The following is a 27,140-nucleotide window of genomic DNA, read 5'->3' on the forward strand; positions in this document are numbered from 1 at the left end:
TTTACGAACAAGCTTTCACTCGGTAGCACCAGTAGATAACAGGTTTTACGTTTTCCTGTAGGTATATATTTAGCTTTACAGTATGATAGTTTAAACCTCATTAACAGTCTGTCAGTCAGTTTATAAGGAGAGTTGTGCAGCAACAGTTTTCTGCTCTGTGTAATTGAGTGTGGATTTTACTCTCTAATCAAGTCGCAGTCTCATCTGTGATGTTTCAGCATCACTTAAAGCAGAAGTAAGCAGAATGTTTGTGTTAATATAAGTCTTAAATAGTTATATCTTCTGACAGCAATCACTTATATAGAGTGTTGGGTCCGAAACACGGGTCTGGCAGTCACTCTGCTCTGCTGTAAGCCGAGGAGAAAACTTTCCTTGTATCCTACAACCTTTATCCAATGAGGAGAGAGAACGGCATAAAGGGGCGGTCCTCTCTGTGTGTGCAGCCAAGGGATGCGCGTGAATGTGGTGACGTAGGGACGAGGGCGGGGACTGCTAACTCCATCGGCTGACAAGAAGTTGGCTTAAACGACCGGATCACTTACTTCTGCTTTAAAGGAAGAGGTGTGTGCGTGTGTGTGTCTGTGTGTGTGCGTGCATCAGCCTTGATCAGACGGTGTCACGCTGTGGGTCATTGCTGCTCTGTCACACCACACATACACACACACACACACACACACATTGTGGTTTCTACCCTGTTTCTCGTCATTGTTTATTTTCCTCCTCTACCTTGGAAGAGACAACCAGCCCGGTCAGCAGTTTCATCAGCATCTGGCCTGATTATACAAAGTGAGTGATCTTGGACAAAGTGCAAGCGTAAGCATCCGAGCCCAGGTGGAAATGCTGTTTAGAGAGCGATGCCCCCTCAAGCGCCTTTCAGTTAAGATCAAACTAAATATGTTTTGGATTCAACCAAGAGAGGGGGAAAAAACAAATCCATCAGAATCAACCCACACGTTATTTCTGTGAAAGTGTGTTGGAGCTACTCCCTAATGTCTTTTGGCACACTCCAGGAGTGGACAGTCTCTGGAGCAATCACAGCCTTTTTAGTGATTTACTGACCACTACTTCCCCTGTATCTGTCACCCCGATGACTAACTGTGACCCACTGAGGGTGCGCCCCGCCTCCTCTCCTGTGACCCTCGAAGACGAGCAGATATGACTCATAGATGGTTTTACTGGACAAAAAGAATGAGTCGTGATACAAATATCCAGTGTCAGTGTTTTTATATATTTATTGCAAATTACAGTCAGTTCTTTGAAGCATGAAGCAGCACAACATAATGTTGCTTCATAGCAGTGAGCTGACATCTGTTTCAGCCTTTATGTGAGATGGGTCATCCATCAAAGCAGACATTTTTGTACCTTTTTTTCCTCAGATACAATAGATACCATATGGCTGTGTCATACCACAGGGACTGTTCTCAAAAGTAGTCGTCCGTGTTGGTGCGTTCAAGGAAGTTCAGAAGCTTTACAGGGTTTCCAGGTTTTAGGATTGTTGGAAGAGGAAAGTGATCTACAACACCATGCAGGATAAGGGTGATGTCGATTTTCTTGTAAGACATTTAAAAAAAGGTTATTCTGAGGTTGGAGCGCAAAGTTTCCTCGAAATGAGTGCAGCACTGTGTGACAGCTCTGTAACTTTGTCAAACGCAGTAAAGTTGATTAAGTGTTCATTATCATGGACTGTCTATCACAAGTAAGACTTCAGTTTCTGTACTTTGATTTTTATACTGGACTGAAGTGAGCTGGTGGCTGCAGCTGCCTTGAATGTAGGAAATCGTTTAAAAAAAAAAAACCTTTTGTAAATGTAGCGTAAAGAATACATGATTGGCAGTTAATGGGCTACAACACACAAAACCACTGGTATGGTGCATTAACCCTCAGTGTAGGAGCAGATTTTATTTTACAGTTTAGATGCACAAGCCAGAAAGAAAAGGAGTCCAAATCAGTGAAAAATCACAGATACACTACCGGCATTTTAAATTGACATCCCAGGAGAACATTAATGACCTGTGTATCACTGTAGTATAGTGTTAGACTGTGTAATTATGAGACCTGCTAATCACGTTGGGAGCAATAGCAGATTTCCACTCTGCTGTATTTAATTTAATTTGCTGTTGATTGTGAGGCAACACTTCTCTCTACATCTGGACCACAGACTCCCACAGAAAACCCATTAGAAAAATGACTAAAAGTAGGTATAAATGAGAGCATTTATAAAAATCCCTCCATAGGTTACCAAAACAAAACAGAACAAAACAAAACAAAATGAATTTCTCTTTGGAAATTCTTTGGATTTGCTCACTGGAATTATCCTTAAATTGTGCTTTAATTTGTGACACATGTTTACCAAATTTGATTACTTGGGTCTTTGTTCTTGGCTCATTCAGCAGCAGCAGCCTTTTCATCATACAGTCGCCGACAAGTGCTGATAATAATTTGGAAACAGTCGTCAACATCTGAATCACTGCTGCCGTCCAGTTGTTGAGTGTCCTGCATCCATGGCCATTTCAATAATTATTATGACTACCACTTGACTTTTACCTTAGGAAAAAAGTAGAGCTGAAATTTGTACGTTTAATACGTCAATGGAAAGTGAAAAAACAGCACAATATATTGGTTTATGGGCACCACTGTGATGTGTTTTTTTTTTCTTTCTTAGATTATTTTTTCCACAACACAATCACAAAAACACATGCTCTATCGTCATGTCTCTCCACGATCAGACGTTTTAACACAGCAACAACTTTAAAAATTAGGTCAAGTCGGTCGTTACATGGTGGCACCACTAATCCAGTACATGAAGGTTTATCAGACTTGGGGTTTCTCTGCTGCTGCTGCTGCTGCTGCTGCTGATCCAGGCCCAAGTCAAAGTCATCTACTTGGTTGGGCACTTTCCTGTAGCCACATTAAGTACATGACCTATTAGTCTGGCTTTTAGCTCTAAAAAGTGTGTTTTTAAACTCCATTCAGCTTCAGAGGCTTCTCCTAATATATCCTGGAGTTAGAATTTAGCTTCATTAAAAATGCCTTTTTCTAATCTGACGACAACAAACAGGAGAATTAGTGTGTTTCTTTACAGACACTCAACCTGCTTGTAGGACAAATAAAGGCTCCGTTGTTTAGATATCTGTCCAGAATGTGATGTACTTTCACCACTTGTATGCAAACGGTGCGATTTCTCCAGACTTTCGGTACAGGATGATTAACGACCGTACTTGCTTCTTATTTTAGAAGAGAGGAATTTGTTCTCATGGCTTTTATCCAGATTTGGCTCTGAGGGCAGAGCTGAGACGTAGTCCTATAACACATGGTGGACTGTGTGTCAGATCCACGGTGTGGAAAAGGAGAACGACACAGAAGGGAGAAATGAGGGGAAAAGTGCCGCTTATGATACTGAATCAAACCCAGCCATTTCCTGTACACCGCGCCAGAGCTGCTCAGCACTCTCCATATATGGTAATGGTATTTGCATGAAGGGAAAGCCTGGGCTTATAGATCAGGACTGGTGTTGAAATTCCTTTGTATTAACTTCTGGGAAAAGGTCTGGTCCTGTAGTTCAGTTTTTGGTTCGGTCTGATTGTCTTTGATTCTCAGAGACAAAACTATTCAACAAAAAAATGTTCTCTCCTTTTTTTTTTCCTTCATATTTCCGAATCCATAAATATCTGTTGCTATGATACTTTTCAAACTGTCATATATTTAGATCTTATTGTCACTGTCTGGTGATGCTAGATGCTCACTTCTTATCTGTGTCTGTGTGTTGTTAAGTCGTGTGGTTCCTTGGCGATGGTGTTTCTATGGTCACCATCAGCTGTGCCATATGTCCCCTGTGTATGTGCATGTGCATGTGTGTGTGTGTGTGTGTGTGTGTGTGTGCGTGTGTGTATTTGTGTTTGTCTGTGCTCTCATGCTCCTCCACCACAGACCTACATTAAGTCAGTGTCCTTTAATCTGAGCCAGAGAGATTTCTCTTGTCATAACAGACAGTTCAATTAGAGAAAATGCATCCCATGATATCTGAATTCCTTTTTGTGGTTGCATATACATGTAAGATGACATTTGTTGGAGGATTTACTGCTTTAAATCTCTTTGCATTTGTATGTGAATAAATTAATCTGTAAATTTAATCATGTTGTCTGCTGTATTGTCAGGTGTTGTTCTCCCAAACCAATGTATTCAATTCCCCTTTTAGACAAAAACAAAGTTGTATGTAGATACTTCACTTAAAGGGATAGTTCAACATTTTGGCAAATTGGCCCATTGCCATAATCCCAATAGTCTTAGCATTAGGTTTGTTACCTTTAGTTGTCGGTGCAAGCTGTTTTTAGAACGGCTGAGCAGAGCCGCGAGCTGCTCAGAGCTACGCTACGGAGGCTAATGGGATTTCTTGGTTTCCCTCATCAAACTCATAAAATACACAATCCAACAACTCCAAAACGCTCTTATGGACATGTTGTGACCTGCACATTCACCACGCTATGAGATAATAACGGAACGTTACGAGACAATGGGCCAATTTGCCAAAATGTTTAACTATCCCTTTAAAAGATAGTGAGCAGCCACTAAAAGTCTTTTCAGCAATTTTATTTGAAAATCCAGTAAAACGCTTAGGGAAGGGTTAACGTCTTTACCGTTTTCCACATTCATAAAAGTACATTTTGTTACGATGGTGAAACATCTGATGTTCGCAAAATATTACTGTGTTGCTTTTCACATGCACCAAGTGTCTGGATTCAAACCAGCACAGCAGTTTGGATCTAATGACTGTATAGCATTTAATCTCTGTAGGAGAAGTGACCCCTCACCCCGACAACATACTACATTCACTTGTGTAACGACCCCTCAGCCCCTGGTTGCTCTGGTGCGGCTCTGCAGCAGCAGCAGCAGCAGCAGAGGAGTGCGGTTGATCCGGGCACCTCCCTATCTCTGTGTGTTTGTGTGCAGCCGTCTCTCCCTGTGCAGCGATTCCCTCAGTCCACCCCTATAAGTATGAGTATTTTCTTACTCCTCGTGCCTGATTGAACAAGGCCTAAGTCAAAACAGATGAAACAATCCTCTGAATATTTGACATTTACCTCCTACGTCTCCAGCTTATTACCTCTCCCTCCTTGAATCTGCACACTGTCATTCCAGACATAGCAGAGAGAGGTTAAATATAGCATGTTCAATTGTTTTCGCTTGGTGGTTGGGCCAGTACTCTGCAACTGTGTAACAGCAACTGAAGACTTTTACGAAAAAAAAGAAAAGAAAAAAAAAGCTTCTAATAAGTAGGTGGCAGCAAAATGATACCTAGTAATTCCCTGAATAAAAAAGAACATTTGGTGATATAAAGACCAGTAAATGCAGGGTTCTGGTCATGTTGGCTCCGGACGTTGATCGAGGCACAGTCAGCCCCTCAGAGGACGACATGGGCTCAAACAAACACAAAACTGCTCTGATAGATCAGCTTCACCTTGTTGGTGAAAGTTTTACTGTAAGTTCTCAGTAGTTTGTGGGCTTTTCTTTCATGAAAATCTCTTAAACCCATTCAGAGGGAAGAGATTTGGGGACTGGAAGTCGCTGGAAAACCAAACCTTTACATCTGGCCTAAAACTTTGGTGTTAGACTTAAATTAGGCTACCCATAATATTCACACACTGTCATTAGCAATGTGTGTAGGCTACACTTAATTTACTGAATATTGTCATTCCTCATTTTGTAATTCTTCTATCGCTGTATAATCAGCGCTTATTGAATCCTGAAAGAGGAATTTCTTCTCTGTGGCTCCTCTTAAAGCTTATTCCATTTCACACTTCATCTGTATCAAGGGTTTAATAAGATTGGCGTGCACTCCAATATAATTTTGGATTTAATAAGTGAGGAAGAAGAGCAGAATTGATTTAAATTCAGTACATTTAGATTTTTGGTTCATCTCTTAGTGTTTTTCTTCCTGGTTCATCTAGTTTGTTTACATCATGAAACTGCGTTGTTGACTCCTTGAGACTCCCTGACATCACCCTGTCATCGTTGCTAAGGAAGGAAGGAAGTCAGCATCTCCCTCTGCCGCACCTAAAAAGCTGTAAAACATGTTAATGGGTGTGATCTGGAGAATTAATCAAGCTATAATTTGCTGCTTCCCCCCTGAGGGCAAATACCCACTGAATTAGGCAAAAAAAAGCTGTTAACATTCCTCGCCATCTCCCATGCTATGACCGAGGTCTGTAAAGTGGTTTTAATTTTGCTGTTGTAAAGAATAAAGTCACCCCTGAGCATATTAAAAGCTCTCTGGCTCCCCTCCTTGATTTAGTAATTTAAAGTTAATTACCGAAAGCACAGTGACTTTCCACTGGTTTATTTTGTGCTGTTGTTACTTTACTGTGGTCTCAGGGTTTTGTCTTTTTTTCCACTTTTGTCTTTACTGCTTTTGTAATGTACACACACACTCACACACACACACACACACACACACACACACACACACACACACACACACACACACACACACACACACACACACACACACACACAAAACACAACATCAGAGCATACAACTGTAAAGCAGGATCACATTATACAACGACCAGCTATTTCCTTAGTGGAACTTTTATACAGTAACGTATGTTATTGTCAATAAAAATTAAATGTTCTAAGTATCATGATTTTTTTTTCAGTTTTTGCTGAACTCATTTTCTTCACTCTTTGAGAAAAAGTCGTTTTCTCCATCACAAATATTTCCAGAACTATATTGAACCACTGTCCACACTTGGATGGACCTGTATCAAACCAGCTTATGGTCTTCCTCTCAACTGTGAGAACATTTTTAATGTAAATATCTTCCTTCAGCACGTCTGTTGTTATATTTCCTAGGTGTTTAATTAAACAGTTATACCTCATTCAGTACTGATGTCATTCCATTCAAAGAAACAGAGGAGGTATTTCCAATGACATTTCCTCTATTTATGTTAATCTCTATAATGTTACACACATATATACGTTTCCTTAAAGTGTGAGTTTTGACTGAAATTCTGTTGAATTATAAAGTTTTTTTTCTTTCAATAATCTTACCAAAGGTTTTCTTAGTGATGGGTAAAAGTAACACAAATTTAGAAAAGATAAACTTGGAGTTGATTAAAATTGATCTTAAAGCAGAAGTGAGTGGTCTGGTCGTTTTCGCTAATGCTGTGTTCCAGGCAGGCTTTTGAAATCGTAAATTACAGCTTCAAGTCACAACTTACGACTTTGTAGCGTTCCAGGCAACCCACTCGTGTTTTTCCGACCTGTTTTACCGGTGAAAGTCACTATAACGGCCACTCGTAACTTCCGACCGGTGAACTCGTACCAGATCGAACTGGTACCACTTCACGGTCGGAAAAATACGAGTTTCCTTGAACGCACCATAACAGTCCTCGTCCCTACGTCACCACATTCACAGCGTCCCTTGGCTGCACACACAGCCCTGCATGCCGTTCTCTCTCCTCATTGGATAAAAACTGTAAGATACGATAAATGTTTTCTCCTCGGCTCAGAGCAGAGCAGAGGGACTGAGAGACCCGTGTTTCAGTCCAAACACTCTATGTAAGTGATTGCTGTCGGAAGATATAACTATTTAAGACTTATATTAACACAAATATATCCCTCACTTCTGCTTTAAGTGGAAAAACTTGGAAGTAATATGTGATGAATTGAAAAATAGAAGATAAAATGATAAGTTGATTTGTTTAATTTAAGACAATTTTATTAAAATGTCATAATATGGTGGTGGGAGTAACATAAAAAAAAACAACTAATTTGATAAACTTTACTTGACCTCAGTCAGTCAGTTGTCGTGGTTTTTGATTGGTATTTGGTGAGAGGTGATTGACAGCTCCTGAACAGTGACTAAATAACTTAAAACAAGTGACTGACATTCATATTAATACAAAAACTCACTTGAAAGAAGGAACAAAAATAATATGAGATTATTTAACGAAGCGATGAAATGAAACGCATGCGTCATCCTTTTCAAATCATTTTACAGTATCTTCCTGTAAAGCATCACCGAAGGAAGGATTTTGTTTGTCCTTTGACAGTATTGTTTAAGCTGCCTCTCAGCTCCTTCCTCTTCCCACACTTCCTCACTGAGGAGGGAGGAAGTCAAGAGTTAACTTGTGTGTTGACTAATGTTCTCGATGCTTTCTGCGGCTCCGAGTGGTTCTCCGTCCAGGAGAAAGAGACTCACTCCTCAGGGCACATTATGACCCTTGTCCACAGTAGCCAGACAACACTGACTCATAGCACATGATGAATGACCTCAGTTCTCCAGAGTCGCACTCAGCCAGAGCAAAAACTGGAATGCAGGGAGAAACCAAATTGTTAGGATGTGGATAAAGGCTGGCTCAGAGCATCTTTAACACTTGGACAAATAGCACAAAGCACTTCTGGGAATCTGACCTTGCACTATTTCAAAGTAAATAATATGGCTCATCCTGCTGCTGGGATCAGAAAATGTGAACACTTGGAGGTTTTTGCGCTAGTGATAATAACCATTTTCCCCTTGGCTTTCACTTTGTCTCATTATCTCAACAGTGTGATAAAACCACACCACCTCAACCTCTGAGTGAGCTTTTAAAGCTGCGGTTCAGTCATGTCGTTGTGTTACCTTGATGTCAGCTGTCTCATTGTGTCCTTTTTTATTAACAAACTAACATTTGTACGTTGTGTGTGTTTTTTTGTTGTTGCAGGGGAGCCGGGGGCACTACCGGTACCACTGGCAGAGCCACAATGTCAAACACAGCGGCGTGGATGACATGGTGCTGCTCAGCAAGATCAATGAGGACGCCATCGTGGATAACCTCAAGAAGAGATACATGGATGACTACATCTTTGTATCCTTTGCTCACAATCGTAGATCACACCCGAGTGAGGAATATCTGAGCCCCGTCTCACCGCTGCTGTTTCCAGAACAGATGAATGGTCGTTCTCGTTCACAGTGACATAGTAAGAGTGAGTAATAGGTCAGTGTTGGGAGGTAAAGCCCCCTCCCCCCAATGAGCAGGGGGGGCAAAGTGGTCTCTCTGTTCGTAGCTCCACCCAGACCTCTGAATCCTGCTCCTTCACCAGTGTCCGATTCTCTCTCACGTTGGTGCAAATGTCAACAAAGCGGTGTGAGCAGAAGAGCAGATTGCATAATGGAGGAATCCTTTTGAATTCGGAGAATTGCTGCTTTCTTTTTCTTTTTTTCAAGCAGCCATCATTTCTTGTTATTGTGGTAGTGACTCAAACTTGTGCTGAAATCACTCATTTTCATGCAGCACATGACTCAAATGCGAGGTTTAGGTTTTTTTTAAAGGGATAGTTCAACATTTTGGCAAATTGGCCCATTGCCGTAATCCGTATAGTCATAGCAGTAGGTTTGTTACCTTTAATTGTCGGTGCAAGCTATTTTTAGAACGGCGGAGCAGAGCGGCTAGCTGCTCAGAGCTAAGCTACGGAGGCTATTGGGATTTCTTGGTTTCCCTCATCAAACTCATCAAATACACAATTTAACAACTCCAAAACGCTCTGGTGGACAAGTTGTGACCTGCACATTCACCACGCTATGAGATAATAACGGAACGTTACGAGACAGAGTTGTTTTCGAGGTAAATTCATGCAAAACCGCTGATGCGCATTGTCTTTAACGTTACATTATTATCTCATAGCGTGGTGAATGTGCGGCTCACAACTTGTCCACCAGAGCGTTGTGGAGTTGTTGGATTGTGTATTTGATGAGTTTGATTAGGGAAACCAAGAAATCCCATGAGCCTCCGTAGCGTAGCTCTGAGCAGCTCCCGACTCGGCTCGGCCGTTCTAAAAATAGCTTGCACATACAATTAAAGGTAACGAACCTACTGCTAAAACTATAGGGATTATGGCAATGGGCCAATTTTCCAAAATGTTGAACTATCCCTTTAAGTACCCAAACACGCAGGCAGGTCGTTCATGACGTGAAACGAGCTAATGAATGAACGAGTGAATGAGTGGATGAATGAATAACCCCTTTGAAAAGAGACGCTGGGCTTTCTCAAAGCAGCTCATTACATAAACTTCATCCACACTCTGGCACCGCTCAGGATTATGAAGTTTAGTAAATGCCGTCAGTTTTTTTTTTTTTCGGGGGCCGACAGCTCTGAGGCAGGGCCTTTGATTTGGGTCAATAAATAGCCGTAACTGTGAGGTCTCCCTGCCAAGGCTGTGGGTCGCTGTAGGCCACCCACAATAGCAGCTTTATTTGCCTTGAGCGGCATTTTGGCTCCAGGGCATAAAACCTCACAGTGTTACATGGCCGGTCTATTCTCTGTTATTTAAGCACTGGATACTTATTTAGGCTCAGGCCCGATCACCAGATACTCCGCTGCTGCACTGTTGCTCACTCTGCTGACGTCATGGCAGACTGACATTAAGTCATTTCTTTCCTATACAGTTACATAATCTCTTTGTCGCAATTTCTCACAGTTGATTTGAAGCTATTATACAGTATTTGCACTTCCTGTGATGATCCTTAATGCATAACGTCATCAGACATACATCGGCCCGGTGCTCATCTCCGTCAACCCCTTCAAGCAGATGCCATACTTTGGGGACAAAGAAATCGAGATGTATCAGGGTGCAGTAAGTACAACTATTGTTTCTTTGAGTCACCGATGTGTTATTGAAGCGTCAACAGTCAGAAAGGACAAAGGCTTTTAAATGAACTGGGTAAGATGCAGTGGGAACTTTCCAGCGGGCTGGCGCAGATGTTGCCGTCAGAAACTCGACTCAACCATTGAGAAGGTCTTGGCAGCACCTTCACAGAACAGCCTGTTCGAGTCTGCCTTCTCTTGGCCGGCCTGAGAGTGGGCCTGTCTGCTGAAGCCAGGAGCACACTCGAAGACTTTTAAAATCCTGACTGACTGTGAAAACACTCAGCGTCACACATGCCAAATTTAACAGTTTGGCACGTTATCATTGTACATAAGTGCACTGGGTTCAGACTCTCGGAGCTCAAAATACAAGGAAAAGTTCAGATTTTTTTCAGAAAAAGTCAAAACATTCAAAAAGGAACTCACATTGTGTTCAGATCTGTGCAAACTTGTCACAGCCTTGGAAATAACTTATCAACTGGCATTGGTATAGCAATGATTCTACATTTCTGTTGTCCACTATAATACTTTACAATACTTTAGCTATACAGGGTAAACTGTGCATTTTTTTTTTTTTTTTTACTATTTTCCGTGGTGGATTAACATACCTTGAGTGTGTAGATGTTATTTTGCTGACAGCAAGGAAAACGTAGAACATCACAAGAACTGTCCTTCATTGTGCTTCAGATTTAGATGAACAACCACCACAGAATTTGGGAAAAGGCTGTTTAACCTCTGACTTTAATTAAATCTGTGTTTGTGTTTGTCAACTCTCAGGCTCAGTATGAAAACCCTCCTCACATCTACGCTCTGGCGGACAACATGTACAGAAACATGATGATTGACCGTGAGAACCAGTGTGTCATCATTAGGTAAGAATTCAATCACATTGCATTCTGCCTTCTTGACACATCAGGAACTAATGTCGAGTGACACAGAAACATGCAGCAGCACACAAAGAGACATGTATTTAGTCTGCTATTGAATGTTATTACAATCGGTTTGTCACTTGACCACGTGTGTCAGTGAGTGAACTTTCCAAATATGCAGGATGAGACAAAGCCTGGAGATGCCAATCTGTGTGTGCAATGTGATCTGTGAGGTGTTGTGGTGAAGCTGAGCGGCTGCTGAGCCTGTGTGCACATTACGGTAATAGTTTGGGAGGGGAACAGCCAGGAGAACAGACCGAACAGGTTCCACCACATCATTTGGCACAGCTGACTGACCCAGAGTGATGTGTGTCTTCTTGTCTTTGGTGGTTTTCCGTCATATCATTTTTCAGATTTGGTTAAATGCAAAGTCATGAAAAAGGTTGTAATTCCCCATACGCTAAAACAATACAGAGTCCACAGCTGGATCTGTTAAATCAGGATGTGAGATGGAAACAAGTGGCTATATTTGAAGAACTTCCTGGTTTAAAAAAACAAAACAAAGAGAACACCTGCATGATCTCTGATCCACAATCACTCACTCTCTATGTACTTGAGTACTTGGGTAACACTTTACTTGACGCCTATCTCTATAACACATTATAACCATACTTATAATGAGTTATAATGCAGTTATAGCACTGTATAACTACAGTTATAAACACATAATGCTTTATAACAATAATCATAACACACTATAAAGTATTTTATCATGACTTAAAAGGTCAGGTATTATAATACATTATATATAATGGTTAGTAACTCGCTGACTATGCCCACATCAATAATGAATTAAAAATATAGTTATAATGTGTTATAATTGGCTTATAAGTGTGTATAACTATCATTATAAACACTCATAAATTATCATAAGACTTTATAACAATAAGCATAACACATCATAGAGCATTTTATAATGGCTTGTAAGGTCAAGTATTATAATAGAGTTATAATGCTCTATAATGTGTTATGCTTATTGTTATAAAGCCTTATCGTAATTTATGAGTGTTTATAATGATAGTTATACATGTTTATAAGCCAATTATAACACATTATAACTATATTTATGATGCATTATAGATGTGGGCATTGTCAGCGAGTTACTAACAATTATAACGTATTATAATACCTGACCTTATAAGTCATGATAAAATGCTTTATAGTGTGTTATGATTATTGTTATAAAGCATTATGATAATTTATGAGTGTTATAACTGTAGTTATACAGTGCTATAACTGCATTATAACTCATTATAAGTATGGTTATAATGCGTTATAGAGATAGGCGTCAAGAAAAGTGTTACCAGTACTTGCACAGCTTGTTTGAGTTTGTTGGTGAGTGTGTTTTGATCTCCAAAGCTGCACGGGGGAAAGTGTTGTGTCATGATTGGGGCTTTAAGCTATGGTTCAGTCACCTGAGCAGCATGGTAACCATAGTGCTTACCTCATGGCGAATGACCCCTGCTTCAGCACTTTCACCCGTTGTTTGGACAGCACAGCAAATGCTAGGTCAGTTTCCCACATAAAGGCACTGAGGTGGACTTTGTGATTGACTAAATCAGCAAACAAAAGCATGGAAGTGGTTTTATGATGAACCAGGTCTCAGCAAACAAAGGGCAGCTGTGAAGTGCTGGCCACGCAGTGTGGTCAGCGCCGGCCGGCCTGCGCTAGCGCTTTTTCATCGTTTACAAGGAAATGTGTGAATTAATGGTAAGGGGAATTCAGGCTGAGTAGCTGTGACTAGGCTTGCTGGGAAACTGTGGTTTGTTTTTTTGCAGTTTCTGCACAATTTCACCTTGTTTTTGAGTAAGGAGTTGGTTTCAGGTAGACGTTTATCTGCTGCCACCTGCTCACTGCAGCATGTGACTGATGTAACTGTCACTGTGAATCTCCATCAGATATTTAGGAAGGAAGAACAGGAGATGGTATGTGTAGTTGGTGTTATCAGTTTGGCATTACTCGTCAAACTACAGATACAATCAGACCCATGACATCTTTCAGAGAACCAACCAACCATGTGCTCTAAATAAGATCAGGGTCCTGTCAGAAAGTCTCTCTGTCTGCATGTCACCCAAACAACTTTTCCTTAATCCTATAAAAAGCAGGTTTATTCAGTGTTGGCTGAACACCTATTTTTTTCTCCTTGTTGGTTTAATGATCGACCATGAGCTCATTTCCAGACATGGCTGTGCCAGAGCTGGGTATGTTATAGTTAGACCAGTCTTAAATAAGGACAATGTGTATTGAGAGATTGTCAACATGCTTTTAAACACAGGTTTAGTCCAGGGTGTTATTTATAGTAATCAACACTTATTTAATTGTAGCTAAATTGATCCACCGTATTATCAATCATATCTAAAATGTAAAAACAGCAGTGGTGGATGGCTCCTCTCTCGGAGAGATATAAGATCCTTTGTACCTACAGCCATCAGGCTTTTTAATTCTTCTGCAAATGGTAGATGAGATGACATGAAATCATTATACAAGATTGTTCTACTAGATAATCCAAATAAATTGCATAATAGATAAACAAACAAAGCACATGTGGAATATCATCCATGTTGCTCTTATAATCTGCTGATTTACTGATTTTCAACCTGAACTATTTCATGTATGTGTAACAAAATAATCTCAGATATGATCTAAAGTCAACAACACACTTACTAGTTTCTGGAGCTTTTACCCACATCTCTCAGCCTAATAACAGTCGGATGTTAATGACCTTCTCGATCTTTCTTCAGCTGCCAACTGACTCTTGGTCGATAGCTTTTATCCCGTCCCATTTGAAGTGAATCCATCTCATTTCACAGATGTAATGGTCCCTGCAGCTGCTCTGTGTGACGCTGTTCACCAGTCCACTGTTTTTCTCCTTCCCCTTCTTCTGAACAAATTAATTATTTCAGGATAAATCAATGATTGCTCTTCTTTGAAATGGCTCAGTCAGCAGTTCAGTGGAAATTGTATCAGTCAGATGTCTGACTCAACCAAACAGAGGAGGAAAAAATATGGCCTGGTCAGCAAACACTGGACATTAGCATGTATGCAAAACAAAGGAAGGTGAGGATTAACACCTCTACTACTAAACCTGTGTCATCATACAACACTTCTCACAAATCCTTTTATATTCCTTTCATAGTATCTGCTTCACCCAAGCTCATGCTCATTTTCTCTTAATACATTGTATAGCTTCAATAGTCTGCACAAACTCATTTCAAGTTTTGTCCAGTAATTTGAATTTGACGAAAGATTTTCAATTCCCCAATGTCATCCTCTTGTTTTGGACTGGAAGACTGAGCCCTAAAACAGATGGACAAAGACTCCTGTAGCTTGAATATAAGGAGAAGTTAATGTTTTCAAGGTGCGAGACAAAATCTTAAGAGTCACGTTCACCTTGGTCTAGTTCTGTGGGAAAGCAGTTCGCCTTAAAGTGTTGACTGTGCATCCATTTCTCATGGCGAGTGCCTCTAATGCCACAGGAAAGTTAATGCTCAAACCTCCAAGCTTCTACATTGCATTTTTTTTTTAACTGTCTTAGCATGTCCTTGTTTGGTTAATAAATCTCTGCGGAAGTTAACAATGCCTTTCAGCACTTGAGCTCCTTAACAATGAGACTTGCCCTTCTGAGGATTCATAATGGGACTCAAACTCCCAGCAACTTGCGCTGAAAATAGCTCTTCAGAGAATAACTTGCAAGAGTAGGAACAATGCTCTCAGATGGAGCACAGGGTGATTTTCTGGCATTAAAACTTGATATGTTGAAACTCATCATATATTTGCTCCCCCGACTCTTGTTACTTGAGTCTTGTGCAGCAATGAAGCCCAGACAATACTGAGAATTTGGAAGAAACAAGGAGTTATATAGGGGGGGGGGGGGGTTACAACCATATAGAGACTGCTGTGTAATAGAGTGGCTCCCATGACTTCCTCTGGCAGCCTCTAACAGTCTGCAGCTGTGTTTCTCACAGAGGCATTACCAACCTGACCCTACTTTAAGGCACAGAAAGAAAAACAGACTCCACTGTCATGCACTGCCAAACCACATATGTCAAAATAAGTATGACCCTGGCAAAGTGAAAGGCAAGGAGGAAAATAGACAAGTGTAGGGTGAGGGAGGGAGAGATATGGGGGAAAAAATCTGTAAATGTGACAAAACAGAATAAATGTCCTTATTACTGCGGCGTTCATCTGTCCAGATGTGCTGTGGCCAATCTCTCATTGAGCCCGCTGAGTGGAAATTTACTTCTAGCTGCTACTAATGGCACAAAACACACGTTGGTTCCCACAGAAAATGAAGTGTGAACATGTGAAATCGGCAGCGTGGGCCTGTACCTGTTTATACAGTAGACTCACTGTGACTGAAACACAAACACACACTGACACATACATAAACCGGCAAATTGGTTAAATTGCAATTATCGTCCCAGTTTAAAGTGTGAGCTTTTGCAGTGTGTTACGGTTAATGAATAAGACCAACAGTTGTGACTTGAATTATAGGTAGGACCTGGACATGGATGGGATGTGCATGCTTTTTCTATTTTTTCAGGACATGGACCTGGACATCCACATTCAGCAGCTCTAAGTCTCCTATTTGCTGCTGTGTGTTCAGACAAAATGTGTAAATAAAGCAGCTACAATGTGTTTATGAACATGACATATGAAGTGTCATGCACAGATTGTAAATGAATGCTTGAGGTATTGCTCCACGGATCTTATTGGAGGTTATTTCACAGACGTCCACAGGTGACAGTGATACATGGACATGAGACTGATCAGGCGACAAGATAGAAAATACACAATAGCTGCCAAAGACTATAATACCAAAGAATCAGTCAGGTGTACATGCCTCACTTAACTCATGTGTCATTTTCTCTCCTTATCAGTGGCGAGAGCGGAGCAGGGAAGACAGTGGCAGCCAAATATATCATGGGCTACATCTCCAGAGTGTCAGGGGGTGGACCCAGAGTACAGGTGAGACCAGCTTTTCTTTCCCTTTCAGGACGGCATGTAAAAAATGCACAGATGAGTTTATGTGCACAGATTGTTTTGTTAAGCTCCATTTATGTGTAAAAAAGCAAAAATACCAGTAGAAATTAAATCTTATTAAATGTAAAAATGGAAGTATTTATGTTTGTTAAAATTCTGACATATCACTGCTTCATAAATACTTTACTTAAGTTGAGATTCACTATAATGACAGGAAAAGCATTGGCAAAAATCCAGCATCTACAGTATACTTGAAGTCTTTTAATGGTTTTCTCATCATCACTTTCAGTGTAGTTAAAATATATTTGATTATTCAGCACATGCCTTTTCAAATTATATCATTCTAGATCAATCACAAATTTAACTTGATATTTTCACTGCACATTTCTAACAACCTGTTGCTATTCCTCCCTCACACCCTTATATTATCACCCTCATCCTTACACCATTACACCATCCCAGTGTCTGTTATCACCCTGCCCCCCACCCCCTCCCCACTCAGCCACCTGGCAGTCCCCCAAACCGGCAGATGTCCAGTTCCTAAGCTCGATAAAGATCTAAAGTTTGATGAGGAAATGCCTGCGCCATGATGGCAGTGGGATTTTTTTTTTTTTTTTTTTCATTTAATCCATTCAGAGCCGCTTCCACAAGGGCAACATCAGAAATCATCAACAGGCTTTAAATTTCAATTATACAGTAGAGCTGGTTTGCCTATATATGCTGAATTTGTGGTTTTATTATTGTTTTGGGTGTCTAAAATTGCAAGCTACAGAATAAGTGCACACGTCTGAAGCAAGTTATATAAATAACTCAGTTGTTTGTTGAACCAAATGTGGCCGTTACAGTGGAAAAAGCTCACCTCTCCTCTCCTCTCCCTCATCCGGTCCTGCTCAGCATCACTTCTCATTCGATTGGTTCTCTCCAGATTTGCACACACTGTGCTCAGTACAGCACACACATTCTTGTTCAATGTGTTGATGGTGTGTGTTCACACGTGTCTGAGAAGAGTTTTGAATAGATAATTATTTCCTCTGTGTCAGACATGTTTATGTTTCTGATCACTATCATCCTGGCAATCATATTGATTCCTATTCATGTGTAGTTGATTTTAAAGGTTCACGGTTAGAAATAATCAAAGTTGTAAAATATTTATATTAACAACCTGAGGTCATGTTGGAAATGTGCTGTTACTTCAGTTGGACTCCAGGTGTTTTTTAAGCTCCATAAATGAAGCAAGTGAAAATTGAAAAGACATCCGTGTTGGGACAAACCTCAGCCAAAAAGAGTAAACCAATAACAGTATGGATGTCTATAAATAGCTGTGAGTGTGAGAGGCAGTTCTTATGTGTTTCCTTTCATATGGGACTAAGTTTAGTAAGGCGAGAAAATTTCCAAGAAATAATTTCCACTTAACTTCTGTGTACAATAATGGAAGTGGGAGTAGCTGCGTCTGCTGCCCAGATTTAAAACTCATGTGTGTGTGACATGCAGATGGCTCACAGGGAAGATAATGTTCTCCAGACTTTGTGTCTGTCTGTGTGATGTGTATTTGTGTATGAGTGTGTATCCATGTGCACACACACACACGCTCAGATTTGAGTGGAAAGTTCCAGAGATACACACACACACACACACACACACACACACACACACACACACACACACACACACACACACACACACACACACACACACACACACACACACACACACACACACACACACCAGCCTGTCAGTAAGGGTGTGAAGTGTGTGGTGTCTGTACCTGCTCCACAGACCGTCCGTGACGTACCTAACAGCTCGTTGCTTCTGTCTCCTCGCAGCACGTCAAAGACATCATCCTGCAGTCCAACCCGCTGCTAGAGGCCTTCGGCAACGCCAAGACTGTGAGGAACAACAACTCCAGCAGATTTGTAAGGGTTTTATTTCACTTTTTTGTGAATCAGCGTGTAACAACATGGTTCTTGTTAATGAAAGAAAACACATGGAGTTAAAAAAAAAGGCCACTTCTTTTTTTTGTTCTTTCTCGACTCTGCCTCGAGGAAGAAAAGAAGAAATTGTAACGTAGCAAAAAAATTGAATAACCAGCTCTGTAAGAAAACCCAGTGTTGCTAAGAGATAGATACAAGCAGAAGGTCCTGCTTACCCCACAATAATTTGAGGACTCGACTTTTTTGTGGCAGACCTCCGGATCCAAGCTGAGTCTGAGAAAAAGCAAAGATTTACAGTATTACAGTACGTCTGATTTCTGTTGCATGGTGCATGAGGCAGCAAACCTCATGTGTGTCTTGGTTAACCAGAGCTCTGCTGTGAGGACACCGTGCACAGAAAGACATACATGCAGAATCACTGAGACACATCCTCTAGTGTTTGTAAAGGAAGTCAGTCAGCAAGGATTTAAAATGAAGGTGAAGCAAGTTTTTTTTAAAGAAATAACCTTTTTCAGCTGAGTTTATTGGTTCAGTGTTCAGGTTTGCACACAAAGCACAATTGTGTCAGAGCTTGGGATATTTTTAGACAAAGTTTTTGGGAAAATGGTTTGTCACTAATGGCCTGAGGACCTTTATTTTTAGGGTTCAGTCTTTGTATAAAAGGTGTCTCTGTTCAGATTTGGGCTTCTGCTCTCAGTTTGACTGGAACAGATATTACATTATGGACTTGAGAAGAAAGTAGGATCAGAAATGTGCACACACACACACACACACACATACGCGCACCAGCAGCAGCAGAAACCCCTGAAACAGTCAGGTGCCAGTATTTCAGATCTCATAGCTCTGGCTTTAAGCATTATTGCAGCTTGCTCCAATACTGAGAAAAAAAAAACATGCTTTGATCCATCAGGGGAAATACTTTGAGATCCAGTTCAGCTCCGGTGGCGAACCAGACGGAGGGAAAATCTCCAACTTCCTTCTGGAGAAGTCACGTGTCGTCATGAGGAATCCTGGAGAAAGGAGTTTCCACATATTCTATCAGGTGAGACCTACTTTTTGAGCCGGAGAGCGAACGGGACACATTTGGCTCGCGAGGAGGGTCTGTGAGGGGATTTCAGGACACGCTGTGTGTGACGTGCCATTTGGCTGCAGGAGGACGGTCAATCTGTTTTCGTCGTGTATGGCCTGAGGTCTCTGGAAAAGACAGAAGTGTTCAGTTTTGCCATAGCACGGCGTTCTTCACGCACAGATGGAGCACATAAAATGCTTAAAGAAAATGACGTTATCACAGGATTTGTGTAATGTCTATAAGTGTTGCATAAACATGATGTCTCACATGAATAATTTCCTGCTCTGCAGTTGATAGAAGGAGCCAGTGGAGAGCAGAAGAAGAGCCTGGGAATCACAAGCCTGGATTACTACACTTACCTCAACCAGTCTGGTTCCTACAAAGTGGACGACATCAATGACAAGAGTGACTTCCAGGAGACAATGGTACAGAAACAAGTGGCAACAACTTAACACTGTCACTGTTGTTTTTTTGTGTGACTGTGACTCTCATACCAGTGTTCATGTGGCTCACAGTCTCCTCTTTACATTCCTCTCCCTCCTCACCACTCCTCTTTTGTTTTCTTTTCCAACGACCTCCTCCTGCTTTTGTTTACCAGTCAAACCGCAACAGGAGTAATTAGAGGACATGAGCTAGGTACCGCAGGAGTGTTTAAACCCACGCCACGGCCCTGATTTAGCATGATTTTTTTCTTCTTCCTCCTTTTCTTTCTCAGCATGCCATGAGTGTGATTGGCATCTCGGCGGAAGACCGGTCCATGGTGCTTCAGATTGTGGCCGGCGTCCTACACCTGGGGAATATCAGTTTCAGGGAATCGGGCAACTACGCTGCTGTGGAGAGTGAAGAGTGTAAGTAGCAGGGCTCGTTCACAAGAGAGCGCAACACAACCTCGTTTGGTTAATGTGGTTCACACTAAAACAGGTAGCAACCGAAGATCACATTAAAACTTCAATGGAAACAACAACTTGGGCTGTTTGTAATTTGCTGTTTAGACCTCTTAAAGGTTTATCCTCACACATTATTTGGTTTTGGCTGTTGGTAACTATTGTCCCTCCATGCTATTAAATGTTCACTTCTCCAATCATGTTTCATTGCCCTTCAAACCCCCTCATCAGACTCTGGGAGAAACATCCTGTGTCACAAACCGGTAGCAACATTCAAGGAAAGACTTAAAATAAATATAAATGTGAACATCATCCAATTGTAATCAAACAAGGTCCAAAGGTCTGTTGTCAAGCTAGTGGCTGATGGTGAGTGTTGACTCTGAGGCTGCGCTGAACATGCTTATATATTCTCACTATGCAAACATGCAAATATTTGTTCTACTAAATGTCTGTGTTACAACAAGACATAGTGTCTACAGCCAGGATTCACTATCTTATGTAATTGGCACTAACTACACCTACAGCTGTTGCAAATGGGAAGGGATGTATTTAGCTCTGCAGATACTAAGTCATAAGGAAAAACACTGTACCATGTTAAAGGAATAGTTGAACATTTTGGCAAATTGGCCCATTGCCATAATCCCTATAGTCCAACAACTGCAGAGCGCTCTCGTGGACAAGTTGTGACCTGCATATTCGCCACATTATGAGATAATAACAGAACGTTACGAGACAGAGTTGTTTGAGAGGCAAATGCAGAGACTGCTTGCTGAAAAACTGCCCCCAACGAGAACACGCATCAGCGGTTTTGCATGAATTTACCTCAAAAACAACTCCGTCTGTGAATGTGCAGGTCACAACTTGTCCACCAGAGCGTTTTGGAGTTGTTGGATTGTGTATTTGATGAGTTTGATGAGGGAAACCAAGAAATCCCATTAGCCTCCGTAGTGTAGCTCTGAGCAGCTCACGGCTCTGCTCCGCCGTTCTAAAAATAGCTTGCACGACGATTAAAGGTAACAAACCTACTCCTAAAACTATAGGGATTATGGCAATGGGCCAATTTGCCAAAATGTTGAACTATCCCTTTAAACTTTGACCTGATGATGGTGCAGGATAAAAAGTCAGGAAATCACCGTTGCTACAAGGTCGTCCCCTGGAGTTCATAAATGGTTGCACCAAATTTTGAGCCTCTCTTTCTGCCAGCTTGTTGTGTAGCCACTGAATTAAATCTGGGACCCATGTATGTTTGTATAAAAAATGATAGTTTATCAAATAGTTGCTTAGATATTTCAGTCTGGACCAAAGTGGTAGACGATAAACAGAGTCATATTGCTAGAATGACACAGATAAAGTTGTGTTATTATGACTGAGGCCAAAGACAATGGTGCTGATGTTCAGGGTGAGTTTAAAAGCTGGTGAACCTCTTTGTATTCTTGTGTCCTTGAATGTCTCTTCTCTCTTCAGTGTCCCGAGCTGCCCTTCTCTGGTTGGTTTTTCCTCTCACCACTTTCAGTCTCTAAAGTTTTATTGTGTTAATGCAGAGCTGCAGCCAACTGTCTGCAGTACTTCACAAGACCATGCTAGATTATCAGAAAATAAAACGCTATTATAGAAAGTGCATATATCGTCAGAGGCTAAAATTACCTTGAAAAATCCCCCTCCCTCTCCTTATTCCTCTCCTTTTTCCCTTCCTCCTTCCTTCTCTGTATCTTTTCTATGATGCTGTGTACAAAGCCTTGGTCTGTTCAGTGTAGACGAAACAGCGGCACTTCGTAATCTCTGCCTTTCCTGTTCCTTCCAGTCTCACTTAACATGTGCTTAAACCACTTACCCCCACTCTACATACAAAACGGCACCAGCCAAGTTCACCCTAATATCAGCAACCAACCACTCAGCAGAGAGGAGTCACTGAATCATCAGTGGTTGAACTTGAACTATTTGTCTGTTTGGGACATGAAGCAACTTGATCTTAATGTTTTGTACAAATAACTGTTTGAAGAGAAAAAAAACATTTTGGACTGAAACATCTCATCTGATATAAACTGATCATCCAGAACAAACTAAACATTGTGACCAGAAACAAATAACATCTTGAGCCCAGTTCCAATGTAAAGTCTAATTGTGTCTAAATGTTCTCTGGAGTAGCTTCAAAATGATTCAGTTTGAGTGCTTCCTCAAATCTGTATATTGATGACAAGGTTCAAACCTACGACATTCGTATATCATGTTAATCTGTGAGCTTTAGATGTGCAGGTGTAGGTGGAGTCGTCACATTCGGACAGAGCCAGGCTAGCCGTTTCCCCTTGTTTCCAGTTTCTATGCTAAGCTAAGCTAACCTGCTGGTGGCTACAGCTTCATATCGTGTGTGCAGGCATGAGCGTGTATCCATCCTCTCATCCAACTTTTGAGGGGAAAAAAGCAGTTTCCAAAGAGGTCTTACTATTCCTTTTAAAATTAGATGGGTAGAATAAACTTTTAACAAGCAAGGAATATTTGACAGTCGTGTCCGTACCCAGAATTTTATTATTCAAACTTTATTTTCAGTGAGAGTTATACAGAGTCAATATTGCACAAGGAAATTGACAGACTTATTGTATGTGTTACATCATGTTGGAATGAGTGAATCCAGATGCTCGGTAAAACCTCTGTACACATATCGTACCCCTCTTACTATCCACTGGTGCTTTGACTAATAAATTTCCTGCAGGAGAACTTGTGCATTGTTCCTGAAATTCACATACACGTTGCATAAGAGCCTCCATATACAAACCATACCTTTCCTGCTGAATACAAAGGATGACTTTTCCTCATGATTTAAGCAGGCGTATGGTCAGTCACACCCTAAAGTCCCAGAAGGGGAGCTACTGCAGTGGTCTGATGCATTCCCAGACACAGTGAGTCTGCAGGCCTGAGAGCTATTTCCTTTTAGGGGAAGTGAGTCACTGTAATAAGGCAGGGAGGGGCTCTCAGGGGACAATATCAACGCCAGGTCAGGGGCAAATGATCTGTGGTGCGCACAACACTTTTTTTTTTCAAGGGTTAGCTCAGTACTATTCTTCTTTTCTGCATGCGGGCCGTAATTCAAAGCTCATCTGTGCTGGATTTTCTCCAGAGGATGTTTTGTTTCGGCGGTTTCAGTGGGTTCAACCCAGTTCTGTGGCTTTACCCCACAACTGCCTGCAATGTGATTATCAGCAGAAGCTTTCCTCATCTGTGAGGCGGCCTTATCACCAAACGATAAGAGTAAAGTGGCTGTTGGAGCATTGGATTAGCAGCGTTTCTCTGCTATTAAAAGGTCACACAAGGCCGCCTTTCAAATCTGCAGTATGTGGCCTGCATATTGATTTACATACTGGTTTTTCGAGAAATGTCTCCCTGCAATTTCAGAGCCATTCCCATCAATGCCATGCTGACTTACTGTATTTCTCTGCAACAACTTAACGTGCCATCACTGTATGAGCTACAGTAATGATAAATTCATTTCAAATTACTTTCTGGACCAATAATTCAAACTATAAGATTTCTGAATATTGTTAAAAATGCCAACTGCAATTGTTTTGTCCAACACACACAACAATACCCAACAATAACCTTTAACCTTCACATAGACAAAGAAAAACAGCAAATCTTCATATTTTAGAAAGTAAAAATTGCCAAATGTTGCCCAAAAAAAATCTAAATAGTCTTTTTAGGGATTTCCAGGTTGATCAACTGATCAATTCACCAAATAATAATTTCAGCTCCGCAGAAGATCCATGGTTATAATGTCTGTGTTTGGCTTTGATTGTGGATGATAACTCTCTTCTTTCTCTTTTCTCCTCTGTGTTTTAACAGTTTTGGCCTTTCCTGCGTTCCTGCTCGGGATCGACCAGAACCGTCTGAAGGAGAAACTGACGAGCCGGAAAATGGACAGCAAGTGGGGAAATGCCGTGGAGTCTATTGACGTGACACTGAACGTGGAGCAGGCGTGTTACACTCGAGACGCCCTCTCCAAAGCCCTGCACTCCCGTGTGTTTGACTTCCTGGTGGAGGTATGATTGCAATGCTTTAATAATAAAAGTGAAGCCTACACAGTTTCCATTGGCAAACTTATATTTCAGTAACTAAACTCTTTGATTTCAGTCCATCAACAAAGCCGTGGTGAAGGATCAGCAGGAGTTAAATATTGGCGTGTTGGACATTTATGGATTTGAAATTTTCCAGGTAGGTGCTTTTGGCTGTTCCCAACGCTGACACACGGCTCCTGGAATTCCTCTCTGCAGAAACACATAAATTAGATTAACAGGTATTAACTTTGAGCATTTAAACAGATTAAACACAGGGGATGAGACTAATTTATAAAGCATGTGGATTAAGTCCCATCTTCTGATTGAGGCAGCAGACTTCAACATGCTTTTTTTAATCTGATTACTGGTTTGTTTAGTTTGTTTAATGACAAGTCCTGTGACCAAATGGAAGTGTTTTTGTATTATTTTGGTTTACAGGCAGCTCTAGATCCTAATAACAAGATTGTTAGTGTGTGACATGACACTACATAACATTATAAACTGTAAAGACAAAAACTAATCTAATCTCCTCTGCCAGTTTCTCCTTTCAGTCTCAATGTTTTCTCTGTGTAAATACAATGTAAGAAAAGGTCGGCTGCTTTTTCTATCAAACAGGAAGACTCGGGCCACTGCTGCCTAAAGCTCAGGCTCAGGCTCAGGCTCCATTGTATGTTCACAATATGGCCTTTCCTTTAATACCAGGCGGGCTGTGTGAGGCTCCCTCTTTAAACAATGCCCACTGAGGCCAAAGGAGATCCGTTCTCTGCCGAAGATAAAGCTCACTCAGGCTCCATGCATTGTCCTGACCATGTTGTCTTTTCCTTAGAAAAATGGTTTCGAGCAGTTCTGCATCAACTTTGTGAATGAGAAGCTGCAGCAGATTTTCATTGAACTGACTCTAAAGGCCGAGCAGGTAATGTTCCTCTCCTCCACACTCCCCTTCTACTTTGATCTTTTCATTTTTCAGTGTCTTTGTGTCTGACTCTGAACTCTCTTTGTAGGAGGAGTATGTGCAAGAGGGCATCAAGTGGACTCCTATCGAGTACTTCAACAACAAGATTGTCTGCGATCTCATCGAGAGCAAAGTAAATAAACTATAAATAAATAATGATCTGTTATAAACAAATCAAGAGTTAACAACTCCCACTCAGCAAGCTCAATACTTTATTCTATTTTCTTTTGATAGAAATCCAATGTGGGTCTGAAATCTCATTCAAAACTTATGAAAATGCATAATAGACAATGGTGGGTGGAGGTAAAACAATAAATTAATTTACAGGCGTTTTTATGTCATTTTAAAGTCCAAAAGATTAATTGTTTAACCAAGAAAACAATGATTGTATTAATCAATAATGGAAATTATCATGATTCCCTGCATCAATTTACTATCACAACAAACAGGAATATGAAACAATTTTTTTTCCCAATAAATATGTGTCACTTTTATTGTCCTCATATTGTAAACAGAGTTTCACGAGTTCCTGCCAAGTTTTTTGCTCTGTTGCCATGACTTGCATCTTAATATCCTCAAACGTGCCGACACGCCTCTTAATTTGATTTATCTGTCCCACTGAGAGGTCTAATCCATGAAATCCACAACAAGGGCTTTAAAACAAGCCTCCTTCTGAGAGGAACAGGGGATCAGTATCAGGCCCTGACAGTCCAGCTCTTTACACCAGACCCACTTTAGTTAATCCAGTGACACAGACTTGTGTTCTTTGAGTCGGAGACACTGTTTGCACTGTGCAAACCGAAGGCCACCGACCCAACTTCGAACATAATGGAGCCAAACAGAGCAGAGGGATGTCTGAGAGAGGCCGTACTGAAGCTCCTCTCTTCATTTGGACGCTCATTCAGTATCAAAAATGAAAGATTCTTCATGTTTTTTATGAAAAATGTTACACTGATTAACAGTTTAGTAAAAATCTATTTGGACCCAGTTGTTGAATTGAACTTTACTATGATATTTCACTATGTCAGAAGGTTTATATTTAAACCTGCAATGTGCTTCACATATTACAGCTGCAGCTTAAAACACCTGTCAACACTGATTAATCAGCATGTTAATTTTGATTGATCATTTAGTCTATTAAATACCAATCTATCTAGAACTTGAGAGGTGACATCGTGACCTGAACTGTTTTATCCACCCAAAGGTTTCCTGCCAGGGAATTTTTGAAGTTCGTTCATATTTAACATTTTTCCATAAATAATTTAAATGAGAGTTGATCAGCTTATTTTTACACATATCAAACCTTTGGGTTCATATTTTATTTTCAGACTCTCTTGGTCATTACAGCAAATTGGTCGAAAATAAACATGAGGTCATACCATGTGTGAGTGAGCTGGTAACGTCTTGGTGAGTGTCAGAGCGGTGACTCATGATACGAGGCTGACGTGTTTTCCTTGTGTTTTTTTCCAGAATCCCCCGGGCATCATGAGCATCCTGGACGATGTGTGCGCCACCATGCACGCAGTGGGCGAAGGAGCCGACCAGACCATGCTGCAGAAGCTCCGCATGCAGATCAACACCCACGAACACTTCAACAGCTGGAACCAGGGCTTCATCATCCACCACTATGCTGGCAAGGTCAGCTGGAGTGCACTGCAGATGTTTGCGAGGGAGATCTTTATCTCCCTTACAGAGTAATGGCTTTAATAGCTTTCAATATGAGG

At 41.0% G+C, this 27,140-nt stretch overlaps 1 protein-coding gene across 2 annotated transcripts in view; it reads left to right on the forward strand.

The window, feature by feature from the left end:
* myo1ea (myosin IEa) overlaps positions 1 to 27,140 on the forward strand; it is a 50,670-nt gene that overhangs the window by 7,406 nt on the left and 16,124 nt on the right. For both annotated transcript variants that reach the window (XM_083999468.1, XM_083999469.1), the window contains exons 2-14: positions 8,703 to 8,846; positions 10,522 to 10,611; positions 11,400 to 11,494; positions 16,432 to 16,519; positions 18,358 to 18,447; positions 19,376 to 19,507; positions 19,825 to 19,959; positions 20,250 to 20,382; positions 24,253 to 24,449; positions 24,541 to 24,621; positions 25,291 to 25,377; positions 25,466 to 25,549; positions 26,887 to 27,054. In XM_083999468.1, coding sequence (XP_083855594.1) covers positions 8,703 to 8,846; positions 10,522 to 10,611; positions 11,400 to 11,494; positions 16,432 to 16,519; positions 18,358 to 18,447; positions 19,376 to 19,507; positions 19,825 to 19,959; positions 20,250 to 20,382; positions 24,253 to 24,449; positions 24,541 to 24,621; positions 25,291 to 25,377; positions 25,466 to 25,549; positions 26,887 to 27,054 — 1,524 coding nt within the window. The remainder of the gene's footprint in view (positions 1 to 8,702; positions 8,847 to 10,521; positions 10,612 to 11,399; positions 11,495 to 16,431; positions 16,520 to 18,357; positions 18,448 to 19,375; positions 19,508 to 19,824; positions 19,960 to 20,249; positions 20,383 to 24,252; positions 24,450 to 24,540; positions 24,622 to 25,290; positions 25,378 to 25,465; positions 25,550 to 26,886; positions 27,055 to 27,140) is intronic.

This window comes from Trachurus trachurus, assembly GCF_905171665.1.
Source record: "Trachurus trachurus genome assembly, chromosome: 3".
Classification (NCBI taxonomy): Eukaryota; Metazoa; Chordata; class Actinopteri; order Carangiformes; family Carangidae; genus Trachurus; species Trachurus trachurus.